The 13,704-nt window shown below is 42.1% G+C and overlaps 1 protein-coding gene across 3 annotated transcripts in view; it reads right to left on the reverse strand.

Moving 5' to 3' along the window:
* The window catches only part of Exd2 (exonuclease 3'-5' domain containing 2), a 38,556-nt gene that overhangs the window by 19,169 nt on the left and 5,683 nt on the right, over window positions 1–13,704 (reverse strand). For 2 of the 3 annotated variants that reach the window (XM_013115424.3, XM_005072730.4), the window contains exon 2: window positions 2,199–2,631. In XM_013115424.3, coding sequence (XP_012970878.1) covers window positions 2,199–2,585 — 387 coding nt within the window. In that variant the 5' untranslated portion in view covers window positions 2,586–2,631. Of the gene's footprint in view, window positions 1–2,198; window positions 2,632–12,902; window positions 12,944–13,704 lie in introns of all 3 variants that reach the window. The other variant, XM_040742830.1, reaches the window with a different exon arrangement.

Below are 13,704 nucleotides of genomic sequence, written 5' to 3' on the forward strand. Positions count from 1 at the left end.
CTGCTGGCACCTGCACACACACATATCATAATATAAATTTCAGTGCTGGAGAGAAGGCTCAGAGAATAAGAGCACTGAATGCTCTTTGAGAGGTCCTGAATTCAATTCCCAGCAACCACATGGTGGCTCACAACCAACTCTAACTGGATCTGAAGCTGTCTTTGGCATGCATACTGACACAGCACTCATACCTAAAAATTATGTAAATAAATTAAATTTTAGAAAATATAATGAACATGTATCTTTTTAAAAAGAGGAATAGAGGAGTATATACTTCTAATACTCAGAAGTGGAGACAGGAATATCTAGAGTTTTGGGCTTGTACAGGCTACACAGTGAAATCCAGTTTCAAAAAAAAAACAAAACAAAACAAAATCAAAGAAACAGCTAACAGGAGCTGCGGAGATGGCACAAGAGGTAAAAGCACTGGACACCCCTAGTGTGGGATAATCTTCTTGTACACAGTCAAAGTGTGTCTTTGACAAGGTACCTTCTGATTGGTTTAATAGAGCTGAATGGCCAATCACCAGGCAGGAGAGAATAGGCAGGACTTCTGGGAAGGGAGAGGAACTCAGGGTTAGAAACTAGGCGCGTGGGAGACACCAGCGAGACACAGAGGAAGTCAAACATACAGAATGGAAGAGGGGTAAAGAACCATGTGGCAGAGTGTAGATTAATAGAAACAGGTTAATTTAAGCTGTAAGAGCTAGTGGGGAACAAGTCTAAGTTAAAGGCCAAGTTTTCATAATTCATAGTAAGTCTCCATGTCATTATTTGGGGGCTGGTGGTCCAAATAAAGTCAGACAACAAAGTCCAACTACACACACAATCTTAACAACCTGAGTTCAGTCTCAATGAGAACCCATGTAAAAAGCCAGTGTACTGGTGCACATCTGCAATCCCAGCACTCCCACAGAGAGATGAGAGGCAGAGGCGGGATAGTCACATGGAGATTTTAGTGCAATTCTTTTGTGATATTGACTATTTTCTCTTTATAATCTCAGTTGTCAACTATAAAATACCCCTCCTCCCAGTACTTGTGACACTGTGTTTGATAAATACCACAGGTATTGGCCATGTTATTTTCTATGTATATGAACTTGGTCTGTATGTCTTCTACTGTAAGGTTCTAAGTCCTTTAGACCAGGACCATGATCCCAAAATTGTCCTCTAACTTCCATATGTATCTCATGACACACATGCATTCACACACACACACACACACACACACACACACACACACACACACCACAAAAACACAAACTTAAGAAAAATAATCCTCAAAAGAACCAAAAACAGTCTGAGGAACTAGTTGGTAGAGCACTTGCCCAGCCCACAGTACAGTATACAGAGGACATGGCAGCACACACATGGGCGGGCACACACCCATGAATAATTGGTTTTTTTTATTTGTTTTGCTTTTTCCAGACAGTGTTTCTCTGTGGCTTTGGAGACTGTCCTAGAACTAGCTCTTGTAGACCAGGCTGGTCTCAAACTCACAAACCAGTGGGGTAGTGCACACCTTTGATTCTAGTACTTAGGAGGTAAAGGTAGGAGAGCTCAAGGTTATTCTCAGATATATAACAAGTTCAAGGCCAGCCTAGAACCTGTCTCAAAAAACAAATTGAAAACAAAAACTAAAATAGGTAGTTGTAGTGGTAGGTTTTATTTATTTGTTTGTTTTAAGACAGGGTCTTGCTTTGTAACCTAGGATGGCCTCAAATTCACAATGTAGTCCAGGATAGCTTCAAACTTGCTGTGATTCCCTTGCCTCAGCTTCCCAGGGTGCTGAAATTACAGGTGTGCACCACCACAACTAAAGTAGCTGGTATTTGATGCACACTTGCTGTATATTAGAACTGTATTGAAGCCTTTATAGGGATTATCTACAAATCACTGGAAGTAGGTGCCCTTATACTCCTATCACAAATAAGTAAACAGACTTGGAGAAGCTAATTATCTTGTCCAGTTTAGAGAATAATCAGCAAAAGTAAAACTCATGCAGGCCCACCAGACTCCAGAATAACAAATCTAAGGTCACCCCTATCCTGAGGACATCCGCATCATCTGCTAAAGTGTACTTACAAGCAAGTCAAGAACAAAGTAAATCTCCTTTCGGCAATTCTATTCTTGACCACCCATGTCCCCAGTTGGGGAAACTAATGAGATTCTTTTTCAGTTACTGCCTTTTCACTTACCCATTCACAGTCGATTCCAAGTACTGGAAAATCTTCCAACTCTCTTCTAAAGAAGGGCTGAATTTGATTCCAGTCTGCCTCCTGAGATACTGTCACCACCTCTGCCTGGAGTATCCTCTCCTCCCACAAGGCTCTAGGTGCTCTCAGTGCACCAAAGGGTAGCTGGGCATCTTCTGGAGGGGGCCACTCCCTCATACCAGGCACCTGCTGCTGCTGCTGCTGCTGCTGCTGTTGTTGCTGCTGCTGCTGTTGCTGCTGCTGTTGCTGCTGTACCACTCTGCTTGTCTTACTCCATCTTCGCTGGATGCCTTTCCACAGGACAAATCCTCCCATGGCCACACCCAGGAGGGTGGTCACTGTCAAAGCCACTAAATTCTGTCTAGACATCTTCAACCTTTTACTGCTTAAGAAAGCATTTCACTAATCCCACAACCTGCAAAACAAATGTCAAAAATATATTTATATATAAAATATGAACTTAAGTGTAAACAAATTTTCCCCTGAAGTTCAAATCTCTGTATTCCAAAACTAAAACAATTGATACAAAATTTGACACAAAACGGTATTTTGATTTTTCCATTTTTATACTTTTTTTTTTGGTTTTTCGAGACAGGGTTTCTCTGTATTGTTCTGGAGGCTGTCCTGGAACTCGCGCTGTAGACCAGGCTGGCCTCAAACTCACAGAAATCCACCTGCCTCTGCCTCCCGAGTGCTGGGATTAAAGGCATGCACCACCAATGCCCGGCCCATTTTTATACTTTGAGTCAGGGTCTCATGTAGCCCAGGCTGACCATGGACTTACTATGTAACTAGGAATGAGCTTGGAATCCAGATCCTGCTACCTCTACCTTTAAATGCTGAAATTATAAGCGTGTACCACCACAGTTGGCTCATCTTTCTACTTTGCTATTCCATTTCTATTTCCATCCTTGCTTCCACAAATTCACATGTGCTCTGACAACTGCCCAGGAGTCTCTTAATGACACAAAATGGAATCAGAGTAAAGGCTCAGCAGGTAAAGGCATTTGCCGGCAAGACTGATGACCTGAGTTCAACTCCGTGGACCTACATAGTGAAAAGAGAACTGACTTCCAAAAGTCCTCCCTCTCTGTCTCTGTCTGTGTAACCCCACACACACACACACATACACAAATTGAATGAACTTAATTTTAAAAATCTTATGGACTACATTATAGCTCAGTGGTAGATAGTTTGCCCAACATATTCAAGTCCTAAGTTCAACTTCCAGCACTGAAGAAGGAAAAGAAAAAAAGGGTGCTGGCATATACCTATAACCCAAGCATTTGGGAGGCAGAGAAAGGAGGATTAGAAATTGTCTCTAAAAAAATGGGAGAGCACAAGTGTAGAGAGACAGCGCAGTGGTTAGAGATAGCGCAGTGGTTAGGAGTGTTTGGTACCCTGGTACAGGACTAGAGTTTAATTCCCAGCACCACATTAAGTGACTCACAACCACCTGTAACAGCTCTAGGGAATCCAATATCTTCTTCTGGTCTCCATAGACAGACAGACAGACAGACAGACAGACAGACAGACACACACACACACAACTGAAATTTGATTATTTTAAAAATGGTAGAACACAAGCCAGCAGTGGCTATACAGGCCTTTAATCCCAACAGGCAGAGGCAGGCAGATCTCTGAGTTCAAGGCTAGCTTGGTCTATAAAGTGAGTTCCAGGACAGCCAGGGCTACTCAGATAAACTGTCGGGGGTGGGGAGTACTTGCTCTATGATGTGTAAGGATGAAGGTTTGATCCCCAGCATCATGTAGAAAAGAAAGAGGCCTGAGAGACAGCTCAGTGGTGAAGAGTGCTTACTGCTCTTGCAGAAGACTTGAGTTCTGCCCCCAGTAACCATGTTAGGAGGCTGTCCAGTTCCTGTAACTCCATCTCTAAGGGAATCTGACTCCAGGTGCAAACATGTGTACATATCCGTGTGCACACACACAAACAAGTACTTAAATGAGTCTTAAATAATTTTTAAAGGCTCAATCTAAGTTGGTTGGCAGGAAAACTGCATTATTCTTTCGGGTGTGGGTAATAGATGGAGTGGAGGAGCCAGGGCTCAAGTAAACCCATTTCTGTTAGCTCCAGAAGTCTCAGGAGTTCTCCATAAGGAACTGATTTAGTTAAGCAAAGCTTAAGTATAAAAGAAAAGAGGCTGATAAAAGAAGAAGAATCAGGTGGCCCTTAGACACTCAAGATGTTCACAAGGAAGTTTCAAACTGATGTGACCACACAGCAGGCAACGTAATGTAAGTAAACAAGGCAAGCACCAGCAGTCCTTCCCATTGCTTTATGGGGGTTTTCACCGGACATGCCAATGGCATGGCACCTGACTTCAGGAGAGTGGCCCACCCCACGGGAATGCAAAGCACTGAAGGGTGAATCTCCAATAGGCAAGGCCCCAAGGGCTTTGGCTCCAGAATGTCTCTTGCTACTGCTGTGCCTTTACAGGTTTGCCACTGCCATTTTCCTCTGGTATCTGGTACAGTGTGAATGGGTGTGTGTGGGGAATCCCCACTGCCTTAGATGTAGTGTGTTTATCTCATGGAAATACCCTATTCTACTGGGCATTATTACCTATGGATTACTATAAAGATGACTTCCTCTTAAGTTGTACTGTTTAAAGTGTTGCTTCTGTCCCTAATAAGGCAGGGGTTGTAGAGGATAAAAAATAAGAACAAGGAAGTGTCATGCAGCTAGGACTTATGGGTTTCCTTGAAGGAGTCGTATAGACTATGGTTTATGGTTAATGATTAGGAAAACAATTTTTTATTATTTATTTTTAAGTTTAAATTTAGATTAGAAACAAGGTTGCTTCACAAGTCAGTTCCAGGTCCTTCTCCCTTTCCCTCCCCTCCTCCCGTGCCCTCCCCCCAACCCCCCCATTATCCCCTCATTTCCCCAGGGAGGGTGAGGCCCTCCATGGGGGTGTCCATAGTCATTTCATTCAGGGCAGGGCCTAGACCCTTCCCCAAGAGTTCAGGGTGAGAGTGCATCTCACATTGTTGGATGGGAGTCCAAAGTCCGTGTGTATACTTGGGATGGGTACTGATCTACTGCCCAAGGCTCAATAGATTACCTAGGCCTCCTCACTGACACCCACATTCAGGGGGTCTTGATTAGACTCATGCTGGATTCCCAGGCTGATGCCTGGGATTCAAGAGTTAACCTTTGTCAGGTCAGCTGTTTCTGGGGGTTAAACCAGCCCAGTCTTAATCCCTTTGGTCATCAGTCCTCCCTCTCTGTTACTGGCTTTCTTGAGTTCAGCTCAGTGCTTAGCCATGGGAGTGTGCCTCTTCTTCCATCAGCCACTGAATGAAATTTCTGTTTCCCAGACTTTCTGGCCATGGGATTGTAGGATGGCACTCCCCAGATCTATGTCTAAAATCCATATATGAGAGAGTACATGCCATGTTTCTCTTTTTGTGACTGCGTTACCTCACTCAAGATGATTTCTTCTAGTGTCATCCATTTGCCTGCGAATCTCAGGATTCCATTGCTTTTTTCTGCTGAATAGTACTCCATTGTGTTGAGCTAGCCATCTGTGGACTCTGACAGTTTAAATGCCCAAAGACAGAGCAAACCTTTGCCCTATGGCTCAGGGATTCTCACTAAATGAGCATTGTTTTTATGACCTTTTGGGGGTTATGTAGAGCTGTGTGTATATGCTCATGAGTTGGGACACGGGCCAACATGGGTGTTTTCCTCAGTCATTCTTCAACTTTCTTTGAGACAGGAGTCTCTCTAAGCTCACCTATTCTGCTTGACCAGCACCTCCTCACTCAGCTTTTACATGGGTGCTGGGGAACAAACTGGGGTCTTCATAAGCTTTATTGACTGAGCTGTCTCTCCAGTCTTTTATAACTTTTTTATTTCCAAAGAAGCTTTTCTGGCTATCTTACAAGACAGTCAAGTTTTAATTCCCAGCACCCACACGGTGGCTCACCGCCCTGTAACTACAGTTCCATGGAATCCAACACCCTCTCCTGACGTCTGTAGGCACCAGGTATGCTATGTGAGGCACATACATACATGCAGGCAATACAAACACATAAAACAAATCTAAGAAATTTTTATTAAAAAAGCAAGCAAGCAAACAAACATTAAAAATACAAACTGGCTGAGCTACAGATCAGTAGTATAACACTTGCCTCAAATTTGCAAGGCCCTAGGTTCAATCACCACTACTGGTAGGAAAAAGTAATTAAAAACAAAAATTTTTAAATGGGTACTCAGTTCAAGATCAGCCAGGTCTACAAGAGCGAGTTCCAGGACAGCCTCCAAAGCCACAGAGAACCCTGTCTCGAAAAACAAACAAACAAACAAACAAAAAATGGGTACTCAGTAATTATGTGGTGCCAGCACTGTAAAACATTTAAGAAGATTTAATTCACAATTAGATGGAAAGTGGGGAAGGCTCACCAGGTATCAGAAACACGCAGAACACATAGAAAGGGAGTCACATTCAGTCAGTGACCAGAACTCATATCAGGTCCAGAATCAGGCTGCCTCACTCACCAGGGGAAGGAAGTCTAAGCCACAGGCCATGTACACAATGGGACCTGAGGAGGAGTGCCCTTGACCTAAAAGTGTCCACACACTGGTCCATTCCAGGCTGAGAGTATTAAAAATCCCTAAGGAAAGGACAGATACTCAAGTCTGTACTTAAGACAGATGCAGGTCCCAAGCTTATATCATTCTCATTAAAAGGAAAATCCAGAGCCAAGGATCTAAATTAAGACTGATTCAGAATTGGGGAACTCTGTTAAGGCAGAGTTACCATGGAAGTGATATTCAGAGTCCATGTGTTTCTAACACAGAAAACATGTAGAGCTTCTGGGGAAGACCAGAGCCTAGAATCAACACAACACTAAAAATAGTTCATAGCAGCAGGGCAAGACAGCACACACCTGTTATCCCAGAAATATTAAGACTGAGAGAGGGCAGCAAGTTTGAAGCTAGTCTGAGTTACCTACCAAATTCTAGACCAGCCTGATCTATGGAGAGAAATCCTGTCTCATCAAGTAAATAAACAAACAAACAAATAAAGGGTTGGTAAAGGAGCTGGGGTCCCCCAGATTATCTTCCCATATCCCAAATGACCTAAAGAATCCCACAAGACCCCATCTTCCATAGGTTACACCACCTCCCAACAGTGCCACACTGGGGGGACCTTTGGGAGAGGCCAAACCACAGTTAACTGTTTTCTAGAAATACTGAAAATAAAATATTAATTCAGCACAGACCTATTTTTTTTGTTTTGTTTTCCGAGATAGGGTTTCTCTGTAATGTTTTGGAGGCTGTCCTGGAACTCCCTCTGTAGACCAGGCTGGCCTTGAACTCAAAGAGATCTGCCTGCCTCTGCCTCCCAAGTGCTGGGATTAAAGGCATGCGTCACCAACACTGAGCTTGCAAACCCAATTTTTAAAAATCTTTTTTGAAAATAAATTGAATACTAAGACATCCCAAACAGACCCTGAAGAACTGAATAAAATATTTGCAAGCCACTATCTGTTAAACATATGTTTAGAATATAAACTCTTAGAAGTCAATAGTAAAAAGACAAGTGAACTAATTAAAAAACATGACTGAGACTATGAATAGAGATCTGAAAAACAGTTGAGCAATGGCAAAATAGCATATTAAAAGCTCCTCAACATCATTAGTGATCAGGAAAAATGCAAATCAAAACCACAATGACATAATGCTTCCAAACCACTACCACGGCTCTCAAAAAGGCAGATAATAAGAACTGGCAATATTGTGGAATGATGAGAAACTCTCACACACTGTCAGTGGGAATGCCAAATGGCGCAGCTGCTTTGGAAAACAGCTTGGCAGGTCCTCAACAGTTAAGCATAAAGACACCACAGGCCTCAGTTCATTACACCAAAGGGAAAAGAAAACACATTCACACAAAGTGCAGAGCAGCACTATCTGTAACAGCCCCAAAGTGGAAGTAACCTAAAAGCTGTTAAGTGACAGACACATAAAACAGTTTAGCTACAGGTTATGAGTTGAGCTGTGTCTTCCGAACAGGCATGCTGAAGTTCTACCCTCAGAACCTGTGCCCTTATTAGGAAATAGGGACTTCCATATCAAGTTGAAGTTGCAGGCAGGTGGTGGTGCACACCTTTAATCCCAGCACCTGGGAGGCAGGGGCAGACAGATCTCTGAGAGTTCAAGGTCAGCCTGGTAAGAGAGAGAGATAAATAAATAAAATGAGGTCATACTGATGTAGAGTGTGGGCCTTAATTCAGTGTGATTGGTTCCCTAGAGAAAAAAAAAAGACAAAGGGAGACCCAAATGTGACAGACATACAGGGACAAAGCCAGGAGAAGATGGAGGTGGACACTGAAGTCATACAAACCAAAGAAAGCTAAGGATCTTTATTACTAGAAGCTAAAAGGCAAGGAAGGAGTCCTCCATCCTCAACTCCCCACCAAGGAGACAGTACAGTCTTCCATACACCTTAATCCTTAATAACGGAACTCAAATCTCCTGAATTGTCGAACCAATGTCCATTATTTTAAGTCAGCCAGTTTGAGATGGTTTGTTACTACAGTCTTTAGGGACAGAGAGATGTCAGCAATTGAGTGTACTTGTTGCTCTTTTAGGAGACCAAGTTTAATTTCCAGAATCCATATCAGATGGTTTACAACTGCCTATAAATCCAACTCTAGGGGATCCAATACCCTCTCCTGGTATTTTCAGGCATATGCATGCAAAACACATGCATACGCGCGCGCACAGACACACACACACACACACACGCGATTAAATTTTTTAAAGAAATAAATATGCCATAGAATGCCCTTTTATTCAACAACAAAGTCCTAGTATATGCTATAGTAGGCACAGACCTTGAAAAAATTTTGTTAAATAAAAGAAGCTAATCACAAAAGACAAGACAGAGAGATGAGTAGTGGCCTAGGAATGGGGCATTAGGAACTTGGGAATGGGGAATGACTTCCAATAGATTCAGGTTTTATCAGGGGGTAATAAAAGTGTTCTAAAACTAAACTGTGGTGAGGGTGGCATAAGTCTGTGAATATACTAAAACTCATTGACTTGTATACAATGAGTGACAAATTGTATGATATATCAATTATACCAAATTAAGTCATTAAAATACTATTTTGGCTACTGGCGGTAGTGGACACTTTTAATCCCAGCACCTGAGATACAAAGGCAGGTGGATCTCTGTGAGTTCAAGACCAGCCTAGTCTACAAAGTGAGTTCCAGGACAGTCAGGACTGCTACACAGAGAAACCCTGTCTGAAAACAAAAAAAATAATTAATTAAAAGGCTATTTTGACAAATTGGTCCTAAAATTAAATCTGAAAAAGAAACCAAAAATAGTCCAAAACACCCATAAAATAAGGATGTGGGGACAGAGAGGTGACTCAGTAGTAACAGTGCTTCCTGGTCTTCCAGAGGACCAGAGATCAGCTCTCAGGACCCAATGTAGGCAGCATATTATAACCTCCTTTAACCCCCAACTCCAGGGCATCCACACACATACATGTGGCATACACACAGACACAAACACCACACACAAACAAATATTAAAAAATAAAATCCAGGCATTAGTGGCACCTGCCTTTAATCACAGCACTCGGGAGGCAGAGGCAGGCGGATCTCTGTGAGTTTGAGACCAGCTTGATCTACAGAGCAAGTTCTAGGACGCCTCCAAAACAATACAGAGAAACCCTGTCTCAAAAAAAAACTGAAATAAATAAATAAATAAATAAGAGAACATATGAGATGGTAAGTAGGCCTTTCAATGATATAGTTATAGAGGGAATTTATTTTACCAGGTAGCAAAAAACATTAATATCAAGTTTGACACCAATGTTGTAGTACTGGTCCAGCAAACAGAAAAAAGCCAGAGAATAAGAGAGTCCAGAAACAGATTTTGTGTGTCATTAAGAAATTAATATACACAAAAGAGGGCCTAGGTCCTCCCCCAAATGATGTGCCCTGGGGAGGGCTTCACTATCCTTGGGGAGTGAGTGGGGGTGGGTTGGGGAGATTGGTGGGTGGCATGGGAGGCTGGGAGGGCAAGGGAATGGGGGGATTGATATGTAAAATAAGATTGTTTCAAAAAAACAAAAAGAAATTAATAAATGATAAAAATGGAGTTTCGGATTAGCAGTTCAAAAATAGACCAAATACTCAAAGAAACACTGTTTGGAAAGCAAGAACACATTATCAATTCTAGAGAAATTAAAAAAAAACCTAAAACATCTAAAATAATTTTAGAATTGGACATGATGTTGTAGGAACTCGAGAGGCTGAGGTAGGAGCACTAAGTTCAAGGCTCACCTGGGATACACAATGAGGCACTATCTTTAAAAAAAGGAAAAGATGTCTTCTCAACACATCATAGCCATTGCATTCAAAGCATGAGGATGGGCATGGGTGTAAAATGACTAAAATCCATTATACAAATGTATTGAAACTGTCAATAGAAACAATTTAAGTTTCACAATCCTTTAAAAGACATTCTAGGAAAAAGTGTTGTTCTGTCTTAAGAATAGACAGAGTGTTGCATCCTAACAAAACTGACATTTATGGCTGGAAGAACTGTGCTGGGGGAGGCTATCCTGGCACTGCAAAATGTTCAGCACTACACACACACACTCACACACACACACCAGGGTGTAACTGTGCTGGGAGAGGCTATCCTGGGCACTGTAAAATGCACCACAATCTTTGACCTCATTGAGTGACAATGACAGCACCACTTCAGTTAACCCTCCAAAAAAGTAAGGATACAGACGGGGAAAGCATTCAAAGAGAATGTTTTGTTTAAATATTTTACATGTGTATGAACTGCAAATAAAACAAGTATTTTTTAAATGTGTTTTGAAAACAAACTCAACTTGGCCAAATTTAATTAATTTTTAATAATTTCTTTTGCCGGGCATTGGTGGCGCACGTCTTTAACCCCAGCACTTGGGAGGCAGAGGCAGGCAGATCTCTGTGAGTTTGAGGCCAGCCTGGTCTACAGAGTGAGTTCCAGGACAGCCTCCAAAATAATACAGAGAAACTCTATCTCAAAAAACCAAAAAAAAATCTTTCTATATTAAACTTATTTTCTACCACACTTTCTAATTTACATAATTATCAAAGCCTTTCAGTTTCTATCTGTAACTCACATAAATATCTACTATACATGTATGAAAATGTAATAAAATACACAGTGTATAATTAATAAATGCATGAAATGGAGAGACGATTCATCAGTTAGCACTTGCTGCTGCATATGTATGTATCCACTTATATGTGAATATTAGCTGTAAAGTCAACGATTACCAAGCTACAATCCATAGAACTATTAAGATTAGGTATAAAGTAAGGGACTAGAGACAACCAATAGATCTCATTAGGAAAAGGAAATAGAATAGTTAATAGACTGAACAAGAATGAGGGCTAGAATAGGAAGACCAAGTGATAAGAGGGAGAGAATATGGGGAAAGACAGCTAAAATTAAGGGCCATTTGAGGGGTAATATGGGAGCCTAACACAGTCGAAGCTTCATAAAATATGTAAATATATGAGGGCAATCTAAATGAAATGGCCAAATAATGGGGGAGACGGAGTCCCAACTGGACATCTCATCACTAAATGAAGCTTCCAGTACTGGAATTGGGTTATTTCTAATTGAGTTGTTGGCCAAAGGGATTCCATGGGACTCCTCAAACATCTGAGGCTGTTGACAAGACTACAGCTTGCTCTCCACAAACTGATAGCAAAGCCCCATTGCTGAAGACAACACCTACACAACTCATTGAACATGAACAGAAGGCAATCTGGTGCCTACACAGAGCCTTCACCCCTACGTCCTAGTGTCTTTGATACAGGAAGGTACTCTCAATGCTACAAAAAGGGAAATGTAAACACCAAGCCAGCCACAAATCCTTTGATCTACAATGATGTTCCCCCTGTTAAGATATGCTAGGGCAATGGTGGCTGTGGTATTTTAAATGTAACTGCTGCCTCCCCCCAAAGACTCATAGGGAGTGGCCCTATTAACAGGTATGGCTTTGTTGGAGAATGTGTCACTGTGGGGGTGGGCTATGAAGTTTCCGATGCTTAGGACACCAAAGAGAGGTCTGTGGCCTGTATATTAAGATGTAGCCAGCATGTGTGTCTACATGCTCCCATGGTACCCCCCCATGATGATAATGGACCGACCCTCTGAACTGTAAATCACTCAAATAAATGTTTTCTTTATAAGAGCTGCTATGGTCATGATGTCTCTCCACAGCAATAAAAACCCTAAGATAGTGGTACAAGGCTTGTAGGAGTAAAGCCCACTCCATGAAATGGAACCCATGGGGCTGGAGAGATGGCTCAGAGGTTAAGAGCACTGACTGCTCTTCCAGAGGTCCTGAGTTCAATTCCCAGCAACCACATGGTGGCTCACAACCATCTGTAATGAGACCTGGTGCCTTCTTCTGGCCAGCAGGCATACATGTAGGCAGAACACTGTATACATAATAAATAAACAAACAAATAAATAAATCCTAAAAGAAATGGAACCCATACCTAATATCGCTTGGAGTAACCAAGAACCAGAGACTAAGTTGCCCAAAGACCTGAATAAAACCAAATACTACTGTTCTTTAAAAAAAAAAAAAAGTAGCAATATGACACTCTGCTATACTCACAGATCAGTGCCTTGCTCAGCCATCATCAGAGAATCTTCCTTCTGCAGCAGATGGAACAAATACAGAGACCCTCAGACAGACAACGTGCAGAGACAGACAGATCTGGAAACACTCAGCTCTAAATGGAATGTCTCTATCAAATCTCCAAGAAGAGGAGGCAGAAAGAGTGTAAGAGCCACAGGGGACAGAGGACACCAAGAAAACAGGTTCTCTCAACATGATCAAGGCTCACATGAACTCACAGAGACTGAGGCAGTAGGCCCTCAGTAGACACAGGGCCTGCAGGGGTGTATACCATGTCTTCTACGGGTATATATTATGACTTTCGGTTTAGTGTTTCTATGGGTTTTTCTTGTCCAACTTCGATTTGGTGGTTTGTTTTATCTTATTACGTTTTATTATCCCTCAGAAGCCTGTTTGTGTTCCAATGAGTGGCAGAAAGGGAGTGGATCAGGATGGGAAGGGAGGTGGAGAGGAATTGGGAGGGGGCTAGAGGGAGTAATAAAGGCATATTATGTAAGAAAAACATCTATTTTCAGACAGACAAACAGCACTAGCTGCTTTTCCAGAGGACCCAAATTTGGCTCCTAACACTCCCATCAGGCAGTTCAAACCATCTGAAACTTCATCTCCAGAAGATCAACACTTTTTGGCACGCATACACAGATACACACACATACACATCAACAAAAATAAATATTGGTGGGTGTGGTGGAACAAGCTTTTAATCCCAGCACTTGGCAGAGGCAAACTGATATGAATTCCAGTCTACATAGTGAAACCCTGCCCACCCACCCCCAGA

This window comes from Mesocricetus auratus, unplaced genomic scaffold (genome assembly GCF_017639785.1).
Source record: "Mesocricetus auratus isolate SY011 unplaced genomic scaffold, BCM_Maur_2.0 Super-Scaffold_15014, whole genome shotgun sequence".
In the NCBI taxonomy this organism is placed as follows: Eukaryota; Metazoa; Chordata; class Mammalia; order Rodentia; family Cricetidae; genus Mesocricetus; species Mesocricetus auratus.